This window comes from Magnolia sinica, chromosome 16 (genome assembly GCF_029962835.1).
Source record: "Magnolia sinica isolate HGM2019 chromosome 16, MsV1, whole genome shotgun sequence".
Taxonomy (NCBI): domain Eukaryota; kingdom Viridiplantae; phylum Streptophyta; class Magnoliopsida; order Magnoliales; family Magnoliaceae; genus Magnolia; species Magnolia sinica.
Genome location: NC_080588.1, coordinates 5,527,731 through 5,550,117, shown reverse-complemented (window position 1 = coordinate 5,550,117; position 22,387 = coordinate 5,527,731). Strand labels below are relative to the sequence as shown.

General features: G+C 41.7%; 1 protein-coding gene across 4 annotated transcripts in view; it reads left to right on the top strand.

Annotated features, from left to right (window-relative positions):
• LOC131229440 (mitochondrial import inner membrane translocase subunit TIM50) overlaps nucleotides 1-22,387 on the top strand; it is a 65,345-nt gene that overhangs the window by 4,822 nt on the left and 38,136 nt on the right. For all 4 annotated transcript variants that reach the window (XR_009163324.1, XM_058225403.1, XM_058225402.1 and 1 more), the window contains exons 2-5: nucleotides 865-953; nucleotides 7,896-7,932; nucleotides 11,253-11,314; nucleotides 11,408-11,521. Coding sequence is in view for 3 of the 4 variants with exons in the window: in XM_058225403.1 (XP_058081386.1) it covers nucleotides 865-953; nucleotides 7,896-7,932; nucleotides 11,253-11,314; nucleotides 11,408-11,521 (302 nt within the window). In the remaining variant the exon portion in view is untranslated. The remainder of the gene's footprint in view (nucleotides 1-864; nucleotides 954-7,895; nucleotides 7,933-11,252; nucleotides 11,315-11,407; nucleotides 11,522-22,387) is intronic.

The following is a 22,387-nucleotide window of genomic DNA, read 5'->3' as shown; positions in this document are numbered from 1 at the left end:
AAGCTAGGTGGGCTGTATAATGGGACAACGCACTTCCACATTCATTAGGTGGGCCATATAGCTGCATGGCTCACATCCTCATGCATTAAAGTAAGGAAAGAGGAGTTCAAAGGATGTTCTTTAGTAGACTTCCAAGTGGGTAATTTTTTTTGCGGGGGGAGGGGGGAGGGTGTGTCTTTAGTCATTTGTTTGTTTGGGTGGGGCTGTTGGGTTCCCTAGTTTTGTTTTGTTTTTTTGTTGTTGTTGCTGTTGTATTGTTTGCTCGTTTTGTTTGATTCGCTCAGTGACGAGAGGGTCACTTGTGAAGGGCTCTTTGTTGTAGTTGTTCCTCACTTTTAATAAAATTGTAAAGATTGTTATCTTTCAATTTTTTTATTTTTATTTTTAAAATAAAACCGTCGATTAGAAAATGGAAAGAGGAAGGAAAAATGTGAAGAAAAATAGGTGGAAGTATAAATTACAAGGCAGACGGAAATAGAAGATTACTCATTTTATAGAAAAATACAATAGGCACCATTGTCCATTACAAAGTAATGCAACACTACGTCGTAAACATAGACAACGTGCGTAGAGGAAAGACTCAAGGAAGTCACACAGGTAGATTTGAGGGACTGTTCGGAGTATGAATATAAATAGATTTCAATTCTAGAATGTAATATGATCTTGAAATCGGATTTTAATCTTTCAAAAAAAAATTGATTTTTTTTCTTTTCTTTTACAGCTCTCATTTTTGGGTTTCAAAATGTTTTATTGTCGTAATTTTCACGTAGTTATGATTGTGAATATTAATTCAAAGTTTTTTTTTTTCTTAACATTTGGAGCCCATAGTTATCTCTAAATTATGTCACTATTCACTCTCCACAGCTTATACCTTAGAAGAAGTTGATCAGAAGACAAGTGCTCTACGAGAATCTGCAAAGTACACCGTAGGGGATGGTGCTTCTACTCTTGATGTACGTATGATGTTAGTAATTTGTCCTAAATTCATGCCACTTATCCATGGATGTTGTAGTGTTCTTTCAATTGTCGGTATCTTAAATATGTGCAATGTTTCCTTTTGCCATACCCTTCCCAACTGCTATTATTCCCAAATTCGGGATTGTTGGCGGTTTCTTTGTGAAAATTGTTTCAATCCAGTGAGATAAAAATTATTTTCTTAGGCCATGGGAATGAAGACTCCTCTAGTTCTCCAAAAAGTTAAAACTAAGAAAATGTGTAGGAGGAAGGAGTTGGGAAGCTTGAACAAATTGAAGAAAAAAAAAAGTGAAAAGTGGGATTGGAAATTCCATTTAACTCTGGTATAAGAGGCTATGTGCCCTGCAAGAGTCAAATTTAGGAGTGTTAATGGGTCAGGTTGGTCCCGCGAGTCAACTGCCCTGTGCTGCTTCTGAGGTGGATTCAGCCCAAGCTAAATGGGTAGTGGGTTGGGCTCGGGCTAGAAAACATGGCCCATTTAAGTAAATGGGTCAGGCTCAGGTTGCACCCTACCTGACCCTAGTTACCCTACCCACCTATCAAGGTCAGCAATGGTTTGGGCGAGATGATCTGACCTGACCCAAAACCCGAATCAAAATAATAGAACATAAGCATGGTTACATTCATATGACATATGTATGCATGCCCAGGCTGGGCATACTTGTAGCTCCATATTCCATTCTTAAGCTTGAGTTGGTGAGTTAGTATTGTCTCTTGGTTTTTATTAGTGGAACCCATGGTCCAATGAACCGCTGGTCTGAGGGGGCCCCACCATGGCGGATCTCAGTTTGTCCGAGTGGAGCCCATGGTTCTGTGATGCATACAGTTGTTGTGATGGCAACTCCAGGGAAGGATCTCAGTTTGTACCAGTGGAGGTCATGTTTCTGTGATGCAGATTGTTGGTTTGATTTGCCTCAGGGAAGGATCTCAGTTTGTACCAGTGGAGGTCATGTTTCTGTGATGCAGATTGTTGGTTTGATTTGCCCTGCCGCAGGGGGATCCAACTTGTTTGAGTGGGTCCCAAGCTTACTAAAACCTAGCTTTAAGCCTGATGGGTGCCCAAATCCAACTGGATTTGGATCCAATGTCTCATATATTGTGCATGTAAGCGAACTCAATTCCCTCAAGTCGGGTATGGATGTGGGTACCATACACCTGTAACCAACCTGAATCTGACCTGTTGATACTTCTATCCAAAGGGGAGGTATATGAGTAAAGCCATAGTGTTAGTGCTTTGGAAATTCTGAAACTGTTTCTATATGCCAATCTTAAGTATCATACTTGGTATCTTTCAAAAAAAAAAGTATCATATGTGGTAGAAAACTATCATTTATCATCGAGATTCTCCTTTCTGAAATTCCCCAAGCCCAGCTGAAAGCCTGAAAATATATCACCTTATAACTTAAAATTTAGCCATTTGCTTTTGGGGTTCGTCCAGGTCCTTTTGCACCTGTTCCATATGACATTTTTTTCTTGTAACTAGCACATGCATTATGAATAGCCTTAGATTGATTTCTTCCTTCTCTAAGCTGGTGTGATCTTCTCAATATCATCTGTTGAACAGAGAAAAATAAATTCTTTACCAACTTGTGTTTCGATTTGGAAGCAAATATTGGTATTTTATTTTTATGGGGTGAATGCTTGTGGAGCTTGCTGCATTCAAGGGGATGCTAACTTTTTCTTGGAATGGGTAAATGACCTGAACGTTATACATGTGAGTCCATCAGGGCCAATACTCAACTTCAAGGGGACTTCAACTATTGTGAATAAGTTAGCTTTAGATGGGTAAATGTTTTTTCTAGACCTTTGATGGTTGTATTTTAATTTTCAATGATGTTAGCTTTGTTTATTATTAGAAGGCGGTTCGTCATGTTTCTGATTGCAATGTTGTTGTGGAGCAAGGCTATTGTGTATAGATCTACAAAAGTTTTTCAATTGGCTGACCACTAGACATAAATCCACTCACCTCTTTTACCAGGCTCTTGGAAACAACCATGGCAGAGGGTGGACATGCTTTTAACAACATTGCTTATTTTGGTAATGTATATACTATGACACTTGAGATAGGCGATCCGGAAAAGTGTAGTATGGATGTATCCATGGTTAAAAGACTCGGCAACTCGGACTGACTCATCCAGTCTTGAGTCCAGTCAAGATTCGCCCAACTTGATGGGTGAATTGACCCGACTTGGCCTATTCAGGGGTGACATGTTTGGGCAATTCATTGTGTCAAACCAGATTGTGTCTGACTGGACCGTGGGCATGAGATCAATGAAATTTCTGAGTTGTGGGAGTTGTCCTAATCTTAAAAGCATGGATAGAGAAGTAGCAATTATTAGTGTTTGTCATCGTATGATCTGGCTTGAGATCAATGAAATTTCTGGCACGATGCATAGCTGTTAAAAAAAATTCACCAGAGAAGATTGAGCAATTACTTTAAATAAAGAGTAAGGAGAGATGAACAGGAGGGGTCAGAGAGTTATTTTGACAGTTGGAAGCCTAAGCAGCTGGCAATCATCCAAACGGTGGTGTAGATTCTTGGTTGAAGAAAACCATGGGAAAGAAAGAGCTGCAGAATCTGATCTCATCAATAAACTATGATAAAGAGAAAGGTCAAGAGATGGTGATAGTGGGATCCTTATCCTCTTAAGGATTGGGAAAGGGAAAAGGGGTTTGTAGGTTGCACCAATGATTATTCTCTCATGGAATGTAAGAGGTTTGGACTGTCCAATAAAGCGAGCTCCGGTTCCCCCCAAGGTCATCTGTTTTGGCTGGTTAGCGGACCGCAACAGAATTTTAACAGTTGATAATCTCAGAAAGAGAGGAATGCCGATTGTCAATATTTGTCTGTGCCGTATGCAAAATGCGGAATCGGTGAATCATCTTTTGGTGCATTGCCCTTTTATCTCTCAAATCTGGGCAGACCTTTGTCAGAGGTTCAACATCTCATGGTGCATTCCTGGCTCGGCTCATAATCTCTTAGCGTCGTGGCATGGGTTCAAGTTAGGAAAAACTAGATCTTCCATTTGGAGAATGGCCATTTTGGCTATTTGGTGGTCAGTTTGGTTAGAAAGGAATGAGAGATGCTTCGATGATGTTTTGTCTCCGGCTATTGTTGTTGGGTCTAGGGCCAAAAGGCTAATAGTAGAATGGGCATCTAATGTTAAGGGCTTGAAAGATATCGATCTTTGTTTCTTAGGGGGTTAGAGTCTTTCTGCCATCTCAGCAGTTAGTCTCTTTCCTCCTCTTCCCTGTTTGTTTTCCTTTTTTCTGCTTTCAATAAATTCTATCGTTGCTTTAAAATAAATAAATAAATAAATAAAGCGAGCTCCGGTGAAAGGACCGTGTAAGAGGCAAAAAGCTCAGGTGATCAAGCTTCAAGAAACAAAAATCCACAGTTGGTTTGACAAGCTAATAAGGTCCATCTGAGGTGGCAGGCAATGCAAATGGTTAGAGTTGGCAGCTCAGGGTGAGATGGGGGCATTATCCTGATTCGGGACACATCCATATTGTTGAAACAGGGAGTTAGAATAGGGAGGCATTCAATATTGGTGTGTTTCAAAGATGTTGAAGGATCTAGATGGGTGTTAACGACGGTTTGCTGGCTAAACGACCCAGCTCTTAGGCAAGGATTTTGTTAAGAGCTTGATTCAGTAACTAGAAGGTGGGGTCTTCCATAGTGCATTGGGGGAGACTTCAATGTGGTGAGAACCCCAATGAACGAAGCAACACAAGCTCTTTTAAGTATTAACCCTTCGATGTACAACGTCTCTGAGCAGTAAGCCATCATTGATCATCCACGGGAAGGAGCAACCTTCACTTGGTCAAATCATCAAGATAACCCGGTGTTATCTAGAATCAATCGATTTCTCATTACAGGGAGTTGGGAGGAAATCCACCCTGAAGTTACTCAGAGGGTTGTTTTGAGATCAGTTTCTGATCATTTCCCTTTAGCGATGGTCTTGAGCATGGAAGTGTGGGGTCCTATTCCATTCAATTTTGAGCTGATGTGGTTACGCAAAGCCAAATTTGTGCAAAAAGTCTGGGAGCGGAGGGATTCCATGCAGGTAATGGGACGTGGGGGTAGGAAGCTTAGTTTGAAATGGGAACCACCTAAGCTTAAGATTAAGGCGTGGAACAAAGAGGAGTATGGCAGAGTGGGAGAGGAAATAGCCTCAATTTTTGTGGAGACACAAGACAAAGGAAAATCGAGCAGGGCATTGTAATGGATGAGGAGGTTGGCAGGAAAAACAAGCTACAGGCGGAATTTAAGAAAAAATCTCCGGAAGAAGAGATTATGTGGGACATAGATCATGGACCCTTTGGCTAAAGGAGGGGGATAAAACACTCAATTCTTTCACCATATGGCAAATGCTTAAAGAAGGGTAAACAAGATATGGTTGTTGGTTAACGATGGCACTACGGTGGAAAAACCCCAAGTTATTAATGCTGAAAGTAGAGTTTTATAATCTTTTCTCTGAACAGCAGAGGCAAAGGCCAGGTTTGGATAATCTGAATTTTATCATATTCGTGAGGAAGACTCTGGCATGTTGGAAGGCCAATTAGTGAAGGGGAAGTTTGGAAGGTAATTAGGCAGCTAGAGCTGGACAAATCTTTGGGTCCAGGCAGATTTCCAATTGCTTTCTTTTGATTCTTTTGGTCAGAAGTGAATGAGGATGTCACCAGTTTTATCAAAGAATTCTATGACACAGGAAAGTTATTGAAGGAAATGGGGGTTTATGTCATGGCCCTTATTCAGTAGGAGGAGGAAGCTAAGGAGCTTTCTAAGTTTAGACCAATTAACTTGCTGAGTTAGCGTACAAAATTCTCCTTAAAGTCCCAACTTCAAGATTGCAAACGGTGTTGGAGTCTATAATATTGTTTTCCTGCATTGCTTTTGCTAAGGGAAGACAAATTCTTGACAGAGCATTCACAACTCACGAATGCATTTATCAAACGAAAAGACAATGTAAACCAGGGGTGATATGCAAAATTGACTTAGAGAAAGCCTGTGATAATGTTGACCAGTATTTTATGGAATATATGCCTTGAAGGATGAGATTCGGCGTCGGGTGGAGCAAATGGATGGGAGTGTGTTGAGTTGGAAAAATACTCAGTTCTGGTGAACAGTTCTCCATAGGGATTCTTTGAGGGGACTAGGGGAATTTGTTAAGGAGATCTCACCAACTTCCACTTTATCATAATTACTGAAGCTCCTAGCAAGATCTTGCAGAATGGTTGGGAGGAGGCTTGTTTGATGGGTTCAATATAGGTGGAAAGGGTATGGTAGTGACACATTTATAGTTTGCCAATGACACCGGTTTTTTTTCTGAAGCTGATGGAGTGCAGGTGTTGCATCTATGGTGTTTTCTAAGATGTTTTGAAGCTGCCTCGGGCCTAAAAATAAATTTACCCAAGAGTGAGTTGTGTGGGGTTCAAGTGCAGAAGTTGACAGTTTCCAATCTTGCCGCAATCATGGGATGCAAAGATGGATCGGACTCTACTTATCTTGGGCTTACTCTGTGTCTGGGATCCCCATCTATGTGCCTGTGGGATCCAGTGATCTTGAAGTTGGAAAGGTATCTAGCATCATGGAAAGGCAGATATCCATCATTGGGACGGTGGATAATGTTAATCAAGTTTGCTCTATCCATTTTGCCAATCTATTTCTTTACCTTGTTTTGATGCCCGGCTCAAGTCATTGCAAGGATGAAAAAACTCCAGTTGGACTTTCCATGGCAAATTGAGGGAGCAAAACATAAATCCCATCTTCTGGAATAGAAAGAGGTTTGCAAACCCACTTGCCAAGGGGGCTTAGGCCTAAGATTGATGAAGCAAGTGAATGAAGCTCTATTGGGTAAATTGATATAGCGATACATTATGGACAAATGGACATGTGGAAAAGAGTGATATCTGGTACTTCTAAAGTTGATTTTGATTGCTGAAAATGAAGGTTATTGCTGGATTTTGTTCCTGTATTTTAGTTGCATAAACCTTCTAACCAGGTGCTGCTACCACTTTGAATCGCACTTCGGAACCTCTCTCCCGCTCACACTTCCTAGCTGTTTATTCTTGCCATCATATTGGAGCAGACGCTTCCCTGCTCCCACACCTGAATTTTTTGCTGCTTCACTTCATGTTTCGTGCCGTTATAATCTGTGTTGCTGGAAATCCAATTAGTGGCCGGAAATTCATTTTACTCGCCGGTATTCCGTTCAAAAGTGTCTGTAAATTCAGTTTAATGCTTAATTGCATTATTACTTAGTTTCCGTGATCTTTGGAATAGGAAAGTTGTTGTGGGCCTGTCCGGTATTCTTGATCTTATGTTGCAATTGATTGGAACATCTAATCCCTTGATCGACTTGTAATGAACATCTACCACCTTTTCTCCCACAATATTTGTATAGGCGTATGCATTGCTGTGCCAATTTTGCAAAGGTGGTGCTTATTTCAAATTTCATCCCTAAAATGGTTAGTTCGTCCCTCAGCAGTAATTTGGTCAATGCAGAAAATTGATGAAAGCGCTTAAAGAGAACAGTTACAGTAATATTGTGAACTAATTACCATTCTAGCACAGGAATTAACAAATTTTATGGGTGGAGATTACCCTTTCTAAAATTATGACATCAGATATTTGACTCTTCCATATTCTAATTCTATCACATATAGTTTGTCTTTTTGGTCATCTTGTTGAATAATATTAGGTGTACCTCTATATTCATGCTATCTGTTCTTTGGATTTATTTTTTGTAGACTCATTCAAACTTATTGTTTATGTTTAGTCTTTTTCTTTCTATTTTTTTGGATTTATTTTTTGTAGACCCATTCAAACTTGTTGTTTATGCTTAGTCTTTTTCTTCACCATGAATAATAAATTTAGTAGTGGAAGAGTAAATTTTCTTCATTATTTTCTTGAACAGAAAATCGAGGCTTTCCTTTATTCAGCTGCTATGACAGGTCACTCTTTGAACTGTGTTCTTATTATTTACTTTTTAATTTTCATGTATGATAGTCTTCATAATTGATTTTTGACATATGAGAATTTCATAACCTTTACAAGAAAAAATCAGTGTACTTTATCAGTCTTATATTCTCCATGGATGGTGTGGTTTTCCTTTGCTAAGTAACAATGGAGGCACATTGTCATCTTATCCTTCTTGTAAGCCACAAGTACTGGCACCATCCCCTTCGCAATGCTCGGGGACGGGGAGGGAGGAGAGTGTGTCTGTCTTAACTTATTCAATTAAGCTCTAGAGCTTAGCTACTATGATTTTACCTCGCTAAAAGGCATCTCCCTCTACTGATAAAGAATCTCTCTCTCTCTCTCTCTCTCTCTCTCTCTCTCATCATCATCATCATCTTGTGACTCTTGTTTGGTCCCAACTAGAGGCTTATGTCTTTGTAATAATATATGTATTGAACATTGTGGAATTTGATTAGACGACCCAATATTGGATTTTACAAAGATTTTATCCGGAGTTAACTTGTGCCACTCAAATAGTCTCAGTCGAATCACATTTTGGGGCTCTCCTTTTATGGATTCCCAAAGTCTGGGAAAAAAAGGGGAGTAGCTCTTCTTTCCTAGTTCTCCTAAAGCTAGATCCTCTGGAACTACAAGAATCCTTAGAATTGGATTCTAGCTCATACCTTTTGAGATTTTGAGAAAACATGATCTTTAGAGAGCATAATATGATGAAAGTTGTTAGCTATCTCTAACTTGTTACCTTACCCAATATGAAGGTGCAGATAGCCCTCAATTTTTCTGATTCGACAATTTGATTTATGATTTATCATTCATGGATGTTGATAAGAATCTTCCATTTAGCAATGCCTTAGGATGGCATAACCTTTACATTAATGGTAAGGTCCAAGCAAGGAAAGGCCTATGCAACATGGGGTGTACTTTCCATTGAGTTGAATTTCAGTGAGGGTCATAGGTGGGGGTTGTGGGGTAAGGAAGGGGTTCACGGTGTGGCTGATATCATTGATTCAAGTCCGCTTATTTCTATCTCGTTACCTTAGTCAATACAAAGGTGCATATAACCCCCAATTTTTCTGATTTGACAAGTCGATCTATGATTTATCATTCATGGACGTTGATAAGAATCTTTCATTTAGCTATGCCTTAGCATGGCATAGCCTTTACATTAATGGCAAGGCCCAAATGAGAAAGGCCTAAACAACATGGGGTGCACCTTCCATTGAATTGAATTTCAGTGAGGGTTATAGGTGGGGGTTGTGGGGTAGGGAGGCTAATTTATATGGATGATTAGCTTGGGATAGCCACCGCTGATCTATGATTTATAGGTGGGGGTTGTGGGGTAGGGAAGCTAATTTCAGTGAGGGTTTTGTTTTTGTTTTTGTTTTGTTTTTTTTTTTTTTTTTTTTTTTTGAATATATAACTTGTGTTTCCATACATGTCTTCTTACATTTATAAATTATATGAATAGAGTTTGAATATACTTGCGTCAGTTTAGTCAGACGAGCATAGATTAGGATCCCATACAAAGAAAACCTATTATGTGCGCTTATTTTTTGTGATGTTCTGATTTCTAAGTGTGTATTGATGTCTTTTTTAACAATCCCTTAAGTTTTATTGAAAAATTCGACCAATTTCCCAATGTTTCCCCATGTTTTCCAACAACAACAATACATTACACAATACAACCGATATATCCCATGCAAGAACCGATATGTATCCATATCCCAAGGGTGCGATACATTACGCAATAACGATACGGAAAACATTAGTTGGGATAAGGCTTAGATGATGATGACGACTACAATGAACGGATTATAGGTGGTCAGCCCCTTTTTTCTACATCGTTGCTTTATGTATCTTCTTGTATAATCACACAGTTTGCTTCCTTCTCTTTTAATAATTCCGAACATCAGTTCAATTAGATGATTAGGACCCCATACAAAGGAAACTTGTTATGTGCACTTGTTTTTTGTGATGTTTTGATTTCTAAGTATATATTGATGTCTTTTTTAACAATCTTTGGAGTTTCATTGAAAAATTCGACCAATTTCCCAATGTTTTGCTATGTTTCCCAACAATAGTGATACAACCAATATATTCCATGAGATAACCAATATGTTTCTGTATCCCAAGGGTGCGATACGCAATAACGATACAGAAAACATTGGTCACAAGTAGGGGTTGTGGGGTAAGGGAGGCTGACTTATACGGACGGCTAGCTCGCAATAGCCGTTGTTCAGAATGTTGCATGTGGGGCCTTACCTGTGAATGGTGTTCAAACCTAGTTATATAGGAGTGTTGGACCTGCAGGGCTCTAGTGACTTAGGTAAGCATGTGTGGTACATATTAAAAATAAAAATAAATAAATAAAATAGTGTGGTGCACTGGTTGATATAAACGGCTAGTTTTGGTTGGGACAAGCGATCACATGCATGGAAGTGAGGAAGTGCCCCAGAACAATGGAGAGGATATACTGACCACAAGTTTAAACAACATTTTGGTACTCTTTCTGTTGATTCCCATTGTGAAACAATGAAGAGGATATACTGACTACAAGTTTAAATCAGGATGCTAATTGCTATTGGATGAGTATTCGACTGGTTTTGCACCCTAACCGGCTTGGTAATCATGGAGGCATGGGTTCTGATGGCACATCGGTTAGGGTCCAGAAACAATTTTGTATCCCAATCCCAATAATTTCTGCTGTTAAAAATAAAAATCTTTGGAAAGGAACTCTCATATGGCCTACTTTCTACTGTACATGTGGCAGAGGGGATAAAGGATTGGAACTGTCCATCAAACGCCATTGCCCTGGATGGCCTACAATACACAAGTGTCCACAGATAGATAATCATAGCTGCCATTTTTTCTCTGCTGATTCTCAACGGTGAACAACTCTTATTTTTTAGCATCCATTTAAGGCACCTTGCAGATGTCTATGATCTTCTGATACATGTGGTGTTTGTATTGTGATCCGTCTGCAGTAGGGCCATCTAGATGGACTGTCAGCTTCTCTCTGCCATTTGTTTGGTGGGAGGTGCAGCACATTGGACTTCCCAGACAACCGTTCTGTTGTATCATCTCCCAAGTAACATGATCACTTAAGGTGCATTGACACTTACATGAAGCGACACCTTTGTATCTGAGATGGCAATGTACCTTTATCCTTGGGCAAGTTTGAAAATCCAAATGTTGTAATATATGATCATCTACATTCACAGACTACTTATATGCCTTGTAAGCAGTGTTTGTGGAACACCATAGGTCCCACTGATTTTCTCTCCGAACATTGCAGTGCCTGCTAAAACTGCTGAGTTGTATACGGATACCAGGAGGTCAATTGAAGAACATGTGCGGGTGTGTACAGTTTCTCGACCATAAACTCAACGGTTTATGAACTTCTCCATTGATTACTTGCAAGCCATTATTTCTTATGCACTTTTTTTGTAGGGATTTACTGAACCATCCTCAGAGAAGCTTCTTCCGGATTTACTTCCACAAGAGCAACATGTTTTTACCCTTGTTCTGGATCTCAATGAGACTTTAATATACTCAGATTGGAAGGTAAGCTGGAGACTTTTGCAATAAGTTGTGCTTATTCTTATCTTTCAAAAAAAACAGAGAAAAAAAATGTGCTTATTTTTTATCTGTGATCTGTGCATCCTCTTATTTTATTCATTTTTGCCTTCAGTTTTCCTTCATTTGGCATCACACCGGAACTAACTTTATGCCCTTTCTTTAGAACGGTTTGTGTATGCAGTTGAACCTGTTGTAAGTTGTAACTAACATTCTAAGAACCAACAAACTCTAAGATGAATTAAAATTTCCAGGAACCAACTGGTCCCATGTGTTATAATGAGTACTCATTGGTATTACTAACTAATAGTATTCTTTGGGGCATTTCAATATGGTATTATAGACAAGGTATTCCGTATCGGTAACGGTGGTCGTAACAGTCACCACCATTACTGATACGGGTATCAGCTATAACGGCTGATACGGCGGCGTAACGACCGTTACGACCCCCGTAACGGTTGAAAATTTTCTTTTGCCCAAAAAATTCTGAAAAAATATCTAAAAAGTCAAGAATAATGTAAATATTTCAAATATGTATTCATTTTTTGTTTTGAACATGTTTATGGTAGTGTAACGGTCCACACTTTGGTGAGAGTGTTGTATCGGGCTGTCTAGTGAATTGTTTAATATGATTGTCTCTAATGTTTACACATCACAATCAAGCATTAGAACTAGAAATTAGAAAAAGGCATAAATACTGCTTTTTCAATTTTTTGTAAAAAAAGGCCCTCCGAGATTCTATTCGCTCAAATCACTTCAATCCATAGTTTTAATCTTAAAATCTATAGTAAGAGTGGTCGAAATCTGTTGTAAAATGATATAGGAGAGTTTTCGGAATGAGAAAAGTGAAAAAGAGGAGAAAAATGAATTTAAATAGAAAAAAAATTGATTGTTTTTAGACCGTTACCTAACTGACCCTTTTCACCCTTAAAAAACTAACTGACACTTTTCACCCCCGTATCGCGTAACGGTCATGGCTGTTACCTATACGTATCAGCCTTTATGGGCGTATCGTAACATATACGGAACACCTTGATTATAGATTAAAATATTTTTTTATATTATTGTGAACATGAAATGAAAGGTGGCCACTATTCAGTCCTCATGCCAACTGTCACAGTTAACACACCGACATAATAAGTAGAAAAAGGTTGCATTTGTTAGTCAGGGTGGGCATTGAAATTAATTTTCATAAAGAAAACAATGAGATTAGACCACAAAACCCAATTAAGAACGTATGTAGTGCTAGTAGTGTATGATTTGTGAATTCATGAGTATTTTGGTCAGAGAAAAGGTTCCCAATGCATCATAACATGAATAATGTCTTGATGTGTTCTAAAATTCGTGTGATTTGTAGAAAAGATGAAGAAAGGTCAATCACCTATAGCAAGGAAGATGTGGACTTTCTCTCTTAATTCTGGGTGAGATGGACTTTCAACACGTCAATTGGGCATGCAGTGGTGGACCTGTTTGGGGGGCCTTTCAAGAAGAGGAAGAAGGCATTATGGAGGATGTGCATTATGCAATTCTGTGGGGATTGTGGAAAGAAAGAAACACGTGGATCTTTGAGGGGGAAAAAAGAAGAAGAAAAACCTCACCCATAGAATCTGTTTGCAGAAGACTTCTCCACCATGTTAAACAGGAGTTGATTAACGACTTCGCTCTAATGAGGCCTTTATGGCGAGCTGGGAATGCTTGTAACCTGGAATTGGGGAAAATCCAGATTAGCTAGCAGTTAGTGCTGGAAATGGTTTTCTTTGAGGAAAGAAAGAAACACAAGGATCTTTGAGGGGGAAAAAAGAAGAAGAAAAACCTCACCCATAGAATCTATTTGTAGAAGACTTCTCCACCATGTTAAACGGGAGTTGATTAACGACTCCGCTTGAATGAGGCCTTTATGGTGAGCTGGTAATGCTTGTAACCTGGAATTGGGGAAAATCCTGATTAGCTAGCAGTTAGTGCTGGAAATGGTTTTATTTTTAGATAGTTTTGCTATCTATGCTTGTATCTAGCCTGATTTGGGCCTTCCATGAGTGACGAGAGGGTCACATCCAAAGCAGGCTGACTTTTTGTATCGAGGCTTGCTTTATAATGAATACAAATTGTCAATTTTCAAAAACAAAAAAAAAAAAAAAGGAAAAACAGTTGATGTGCCCTATCTTACAAATGGCAGTACGGCACATGGTTAGTTGTCCCAAAGCATCGAACTGATGGTAGTTAATGTTGGTGAGGGAAGCCCCAAGTATCAACGAAAAAGACTACTATAGGAGTTTGGACAATTTTAGCTTTTGTCTGATTGCCTATTTATAGAGTACTGATTGAAGGGTCAAGGTCTTTTAGCCTGAGAGATTTTTTGGGCACCTCCTACATGATGTCTCCCATTAGATCAGGAACCATGGGCCCTCACTTGCATGGAGTATGACAACAGGACTGCTCACATCTAAGGCATTAGAGCTTGTAGTTATTCTCCTTTGGTAATCAATCATCAAAATAATTCCACCTAATGACCTAATAGCAATTGCACAAGCCAGTAGCATTTAGGGGTTGCAGTGGGTCTGGTCAGCCCGTGGGTCAACTAGCCTGACCTGCTTTTGTGGTGGGTTCTTGCCACAGGCTAAATCGGTAGAGGGTTGGGATCCGGCTAGAAATGTGGCTTATTTAAGTAAATGAGTTGGGCTTGGGTTGAGCCCTACCCTACCCGACCTACCCATATAAGTTGCCAATGTGTTGGGACAAATAACCTCGTCCGACTTAAAACTCAAAATAAGTGTAGATACACACAAATGATGCATGTATCAGCTAATTGGGCTAGGCTGGGCATACCGTTAGCCCATTATTCTTAAACTAGAGTTCCATTGTGTTGGATCAGGCTGGGTTGGTTGAGCTCGACCCGAGTACAGTTGATTGGATTAGGTCAGGCTTGGGCTTGACGAATTTTTAGCACGTAGGGTCAGCCACGTGGTAATGGTTCATGGGTTGGGTTTGAGCCAGAATTCTTGGCCTGTTTAGTAAACAGGTTGGGGTTGGGCTGACAATGACCTGTTCATAACCAACTGATTGCCACACCTAGTAGGATTTGTACCTGTTGGTCCCAAGCTTGGGTAAGGGAGGAGTGTTGACATTTGGTGGCAGTTCGTCGTCAAACTTTTGCCAAACTAACATGAGAATGGGTATAAAACAATGGTGAAAGGCAAGAAATACATACAAAGGCAATTAACCAAAAGAGGTCCAGTTATAAAGACTGGCTGAGAAGTAGATATGTGGAAAATATTGAAATATAGACAAATGATAGAAAGGACTCGAAAAAAGCACTAGGTTAGGCATAGTACACAACTCATGGTGAATTGTAGGATAGGTGGAGCACTAGAGAGGGATAGCAAAGATATCTGCAAACTAGCAAAGTCAAGGGTGGGGAAAAGTGTAGACATAAACCACATTAGGTGGCAGTTGGTCATCGAACTTTTGCCAAGCTTGCATGAGAATGGGTATAAAACAATGGTGAAAGGCAAGAAATACACACAAAATCAATTAACAAGAAGATGTCCAATTATTCGTTAGGGGATATCCGGAAGGATGGCTCCCCATTAACATATCTAGAGTTTTTGGACGCGCAAGCGCAGTTATGGACGTAGTTATGCCGAGAGATTGGAATAACGGTTCCTATCGGGGTTTCGCTCTGGTAAGGATGAGTTCGGAAATGGAGCTTGCTAGAGCAGTCGAAATGCTTCATGGCGAGAGGTTCAGAGGAGTTCCGATGCTTGTCTAGCGAGCTAGGTTTGGGCCGAATCACAGAGATCAACTAAGGAAGGTATCCATTTCTGAGTCTCATAAAGATCTAATGAACCAGCCTATTGCTCCTCAGTCTATGCGAATGGATGGTCATTCCTTTAGAGGCGCCCTCCCCCAACATGCCCCGACCACTACCGAGCAACCCAACATCCAATCCGAATCCGATATGGAAGCTAGCGTCTCGCCTAGGCCAATCAGATAGGAACACAAGGAGGATCAAAGGGATTTCACCCTCTATTAGCCAGGAAAGCTTCAACCGAGCCAGAGCGGAGCTGCTGGGAACAGTGGTTATCATCACTAAAGATGGAGCTTCGCTTTCTCAAGTCAAAGAATGGATCATAGAGTGTACTGGTTTCCACCCTAGAAACTACATCGGTTTCAATGATTTGTGGGTCAAGGTGTGCTCGGGGCTGAACCCTGAAATGCTGACAATGGCGGGGCATCTACATTCGGAAGGGTTGGTCACTAAAGTATTGTCATGGGAAGATTACTCCATCTTTGGGATGGAAAACGTTTGGGTTCTTATATGGGGCATCCCTGTGGAATGCTGGTATGACGAGCTCTTTATCTCGCCGGCTTCTTGCCTTGGATCCCTTCTAGAGTTCGATTCCAAGACAAAGCTAGGGGAAGAACTGGCCGTTATTAGAGTTCGGGTGAGAAGGAAGAAGGGCTCCCCTTTGCCTCCCCACTTGATAGTTCAAGTTGATAATCGTCAAATCTTTCTCCCGATGCTGCCTACCCTAGTTGGGGTGACCTATGGAGGGCAAAAGAAGCATCTTCTTCGATTCAGGTCCCAGCGCCAGAGAAGACGATCAGTGAAGGAGCATGAATTCCATACTCCAGCGGAGCTCTGGTTGTTGCCTCTGACAGCGCCTTTGGTCCCATCGATGATCGAGCTTGCATCCTACCCTTCGAAGAGGCACATGGCACGATCGCAGGCACGTTGCTGTCACGTCCTAACGACGCCGACTATCGATATGGGGGGTGTCAGTCCTTGTTGCCGGAGAAGCCACCATGTGGCAAGCATGTAGAAATGACGCTTTGAGAAAAGAGCTCTCTCATCGAGTGTCCGGTGGAGAGGAGCACGTGTGCGGCTCTAATTCAGCCATGTCATCTTCCTCATCGCTATCCCCCGAGATGCCCGAGTTCTGATGACCCTCTCTCTTCAAGGAGTCGACGCGTGGCAATCCATTTTGAAGAAGGTTCTATCTCTCGACACGTGGCTTCTTCTTCATCCAACTCGAGAATATCATCTTTTGCGCCCCGCAATAATGGATCCTCCGAATCGGGTCCGAGTTTGAGTCGGGCCCCACCATATCATACTTGTCCTCTTGCCTGCCCCATACCCAAGTCCCAAACTCTCCCTCCCATTCCAAAAACCATATCCTTACCTGACAACCTTTTCGCCCATCCAACTCGTCCACCCTCTGCCTCAGCGAAGTGGCAGGCCCGGCAACAGTTGACTCCCCCTCTGCTCGCTAGGATGCATCCCTCCTTCGTTATGGGTAATGACACTTCCAGAGCCCACGACTCGGGTAGCCGATACTCGGAATCTCAAACCTTCTCCTCCCTTCCCACATCCCCACCCAATTTCGTACCCCATTCTCGTGACTGTGCAAATCTGGGCCCCATCACCCTCTTCCAGGAAGAACTGCCAACTGATGTGATAGTAGCAAAACCATTGTAGATGTGTGTTGATTACCCCCATCATCAACAGGAGGCCATCGATATGATTTCAAGTGAAGACAAAAGTAGAGAAGAAGTGTTTGATTCTATTCAAAACAAGATATGGATTAGAGATGCGGTGGGGCACATTGGAAGGTCCCTCGGGCTGATGTTTGGGGACAGACCAGAAGATTACATCGCCCTCTTCCAATGCATCGAAAACAGAGGAAGACCCCTCCCCACTCCTCGTACCCCTACGAAACACCTTCACAGATCTACTAGCAACTGGGAACTTCAAAGACTACAACCGAGCCTATGCTTACTATCAGCGTCCAAAGTGCAGCAAGGGAGACAGGGATCCCGGGGAAGCTCTGTGCTCCAATGAGAATTCTCTCGTGGAATGTAAGGGGGGTGAGCTCCAAGCAGAAGAGGTGCCTAATCAAAGACTCCATAGGCAGGAGAGATCCGGACGTCTTGTGTCTACAGGAAACTAAGGTTCCCCTATTCAAAGACAGTCTTCTGGCCACCTTGTGGAAAGCGAAGGATGCTAAGTGGGTTTCTCTTAACGCCTCAGGAAGTTCGGGTGGTATTGTGGTAGCCTGGAAATCATCCATTTGGGAGATTCAGTCTTCCTTAGTAGGTGTATTTTCGGTTTCAATTATTTTACAAGATAAGTTATCCAGCTTTTGTTGTCTTATTTCTGCTGTCTATGGTCCTAATATGGACTTCTTCAGACCAGATTTCTGGGATGAACTGACTAGTATCAGATAACCCTTCTCAGGTCCTTGCTGTATCGTTGGAGATTTCAACGTAGTCAGATTTGTAGAGGAACACTCTCGCAAGAGAAGAGTTACATCAGCCATGGAGGATTTCTCTGAGTGGATCCAATCCCACGAGTTGGTTGATCTTCCCCTATCTGGGGCAAGGTTCACCTAGTCCAACGGGCGTAAATCTCCTATCCAATCCAAGCTGGATAGATTTCTGCTGTCTACTGATTGGATGGAGGCCTTTCCGCCATCGAACCAACTGGCTCTTCCCAGAACTACCTTGGTCCACTATCCGATTCTGCTGATGTTGGAAGATGATAGCTGGGGCCCTAAACCATTCAGATTCAATTCCTCTTGGATCAGGCTCAATGGCTTCAGTCAACGGATCGCGGAGTGGTGGCCCACCTTTCAGGTTGAAGGATTCTCGGGTCACAAACTCCTCTGCAAACTCAGACTCCTCAAGGGGAAGCTAAAGGAGTGGAAAGTGGGCGAGCTCGCAAGAGGGAAGCTGAAATGGCATATTTACTCTCGGAACTCCAGCGAATTGATTCGGAAGCAGAGGGTTCCTCGATGTCCTCAGAATCCTTGGGTAGGCGCATTCAAATCATCCAAAACATATCGGCCAAGGCGCTGGAAGATGAAACAACTTGGAAGCTGAAATCCAGAGCGAGATGGATTGCTGAAGGAGACAAGAATACCAAATACTTCCACAGCATCGCTAATATGCGTGCCCGTGCTAAAGCTATCTTCAGTATCACAGTGGATGGTGTTCGAATAGAGGACAGACAGGAGATAGCAGAACACGCCATCCTCCACTTCAGATCTCTCCTTACTTCAGAAGATTGGATCAGACTGCGCCTCGACCGCATCCAATTCAACACACTAGAGGCTTTGGAAGCGAACCTCCTGGAGGTCACATTCACTATGGAAGAGGTGAAATCGACTATGGACTCGCTAGGAGGAGACAAATCACTGGGCCCTGATGGATTTCCGATGGCGTTTTTCCAAACATACTGGGATATCATTCGCTTAGATGTCATGGAATTTATGCATGAATTTTACAACAGAGAAAGGTTATCTAAAGGGTTAGGTGCTTCCTTTATAGCCCTAATCCCTAAGGTGGCAGGAGCAAGTTCCTTCTCTGATTTCAGACCTATCAGCCTGATAGGGGGCCCATACAAGATTCTAGCCAAAGTCCTCTCCTCCCGTCTTTCGAAGGTGATGGGGAAACTCATTTCGATCAACCAGAGTGCATTCATCAGGGGAAGACAGATCGTAGATTGTGCTCTCATCACCAACGAATGTCTCCATTCGTGCCACAAATCCGGAGACAAGGCTGTCCTATGCAAACTGGACATTGAAAAAGCCTATGTTCACGTTGAGTGGGGTTTTCTTCAATACTTGCTGGCCCATATGGGATTTGGCGAAAGATGGAGAAAGTGGATTGGCACGTGTCTAGGTTCGGCTCATTTCTCAGTTCTTCTAAACGGCACCATAGCAGGATTCTTCAACAATTCCAGAGGCCTTCGTCAGGGGGACCCCCTATCCCCTCTCTTATTTCTTGTGATTGGTGAGGGCCTATCCCAAATGCTGCTCAAAGGCCAGGAGGAAGGAGTTCTCAGAGGTATCGTGATGCCTGGGCTGTCACCTCCTATCTCCCATATCCAGTTCGTTGATGATACCCTCATCCTTTCCACGGCTTCTCAAGAATATATCGACAACCTACACACTACGCTTCGCTGTTTTGAGACAGTGTCAGGTCTGAGAATTAATTTGGTAAAGTCTAAACTCGTCGGAGTCAACCTATCGGAAGACGAAATTTCTAGATATGCAGAATCCCTTGGCCGTCCCTCAGCTTCCCTTCCTTCCTTCATGGGGCTCCCCCTCGCTATCAGCTCTCCTCCGAAGTCGATGTGGGACAAGATTGTTGACAAATTTCAGAAGTTTCTCGCAAGGTGGAAATGTAGGTATCTCTCGTTGAGAGGCCGTCTCACCCTCATCAAGGCAGCCCTCTCCAACCTTCGCATTTATTATATGTCCCTCTTTAGATGCCCCTCTTCGGTGCTCCTGGCCATTGATAAGTTAAGGCGTGATTTTCTGTGGTGTGGGAAGGACAATCAGAAGAAGTTGCACCTGCTTGACTGGCATGAGGTCTGCAAACACTTCCAAGAGGGTGGAGCAAGCATAAAAAACCTGAAGATTATGAATCAGGCCCTCCTTGGCAAGTGGATCTGGAGATTGGGAACTGAAGGAGGCACTCTCTGGAACTCCCTCATTAAAGGTAAGTACGGGTGCTCCCCAAGCAGATGGTGGACTAAAGACTCGTCAGCGTATAGGGCTTCTCCCTTACGGAAGGGGATTTTGTGGTAAAAAAAGGCAGTGCTCAACAGTATCAGTTTCGAGTTTGGTAATGGCTTATCAATCCGGTTCTGGGAAGATCAGTGGCTAGGAGAAATGCTGCTGAAATTCCGATTTCCGAATATCTTCCGTCTGGCCCCAGCTAAAAATGCAATTGTCGCTAGCTGCTTCCCTGTTGCCGATGCGAATATAGTTTGGGACGTGAAGTGCTCTAGAAACCTTCACGACCGGGAGATTTCTGAGTACGTGGATCTTCTCGACTTCATCTCCAAATCTCTGCCGGATCTTACCTCTCCAGATAAGCTTATATGGACCCGAGATAAAACTAGTGTGTTTACGGTCCGATCCTTTTATTCTCAACTTGCCCCTACTCTTAATCCAGCGGTCCCCTCTGCTCCTTTTATCTGGAAGTACGCTGCCCCCCCCCCCCCCCCTAAATACATCTGTTTTGGCTGGCTAGTAGGTAAAAATGGAATCCTAACGTTAGACAATCTGAAGAAAAGGGGCATGCAAATTGTAAATATCTGCCTTTGAAGAAAAGGGGCATGCAAATCGTTAATATCTGCCTTTGTTGCATGAAAGAAGAGGAAACGGTGGACCACCTCCTTGTTCACTACTCATTTATATCCCAAGTTTGGGTTGAATTTTGTACGCGATTCAAAATCAGCTGGTGCATCCCGTATTCATCCTGCAACCTATTGTCATCTTGGCATGGGGTCAAGATAGGAAAAATCAGAACGCGTATTTGGAGATTGGCGATTCTCGCAATTTGGTGGTCAGTCTAGGAGGAAAGAAATGATAGATGCTGATAGATGCTTCAATGACAAGTCTGCTTCAGTTCAAGCTGTGTGTTCCAGGGCCAAAAATCTGATTTTTTAGAACAGGTGGGCAATGTAAATGGTTTGAAGGACTATGATCTGCTATTTCTAGGATGCTAAGTTTTCTACTACCTCAGCAGATCTCGTTTTCATCTTTGTTCCTCTTATATATATATATATATATATATATATATATATATCCTAGTTATCCTTAAAAAAAAAAATAGAAACATGGAAAATATTGAAACTTATAGAAATGGTAGAAAGGACTTGAAAAAAGCACTAAGTTAGGCCTAGTAACTCATGGTGAATTTTACAATAGGTTGAGCACTAGAGAGGGATAACAAGATGTCTGCAACTAGCAAAATCAAGGGTGAGGAAAATTATAGACAAACCACGTTAGATGCATCGGTCGTGAGGATTGGAGGGTGTTGGTGAGAGACTGAGAGATTAAGTAGAGATGGAGAGACTACTTTCACAGCTTATCAAAATGAAGATGCGTGAATTGGGATACAACTACTAGGGGCCTCGGACCTTGAGGGGCTGGAGTTTGGGTAGGAAAGTAAATGTCGCTTTAGCACGAATGAGGAAAGGAAAGGCTTTGGCAACAAATGGCACACCTATAGAAGCATGGAAGGCACTGAAAGCAGATTAGCTGGGTTAGATAATGTTTGTAACGTAATTTTGTAGACAAAGAAAATGCTAAATGACTGATCAAACGAAGAAGAAGAAAGTTAAAAGAAAAAGAAAAGAGAAAAAAAGAGCAGAGAAAATGCTAGAAGAATGGAGGAGAAGCATCATCATGCCTATTTACGTGAACAACGGAGATGCACAAACTTGTCGTGGGATTAAACTTATGGTTCATAGTCTAAAGCTTTGGGAGAGGGTGGTGTAACAAAGGCGAAGGAAAAAAACACCAGGATACAAGAAAATCTTTTTGGCTTCATGCCAGAGAGGTCAATGAGAATCTTTTTTTTTTTAAAGCTTGTGTAATGGCTGGAAAAGTATAGAGAAGGTGAAGCATCTACACATAGTTTTTATATATTTGGAGAAAGCCTACCGTAAAGTTCCTAAGGAGGTTTTTGTTGTGTGATTAGGAACAAAGGGAACTGGGAGGTCATATTGACATCATTAAAGACGTGTGAGGGTGTGCTACAAGAGTGGGAATTACATATTGTGAGATTGTTGGGTTTCTTGTTGCAGTGGGTCTACGTCAAGGTTTGACATTTACCCCTTAACCTTTTTGCACTTGATATTGATGAATTAATTGATAGTGTTCAGGATGAGTTTTCTTGGTGTATATTCTTTATGATGGCGTATAACTTAATGGGCCTAGAGAGGATTGGAGGTTTGGAGGAAGGCTATAGGGTCTGTGGGCATGAAAATTGGCAAATTTAAGGAGTATTTGGAATTCAATTTTATTAGGAATGCCTATAAAGCCGAGGCTTTTGTTAAGT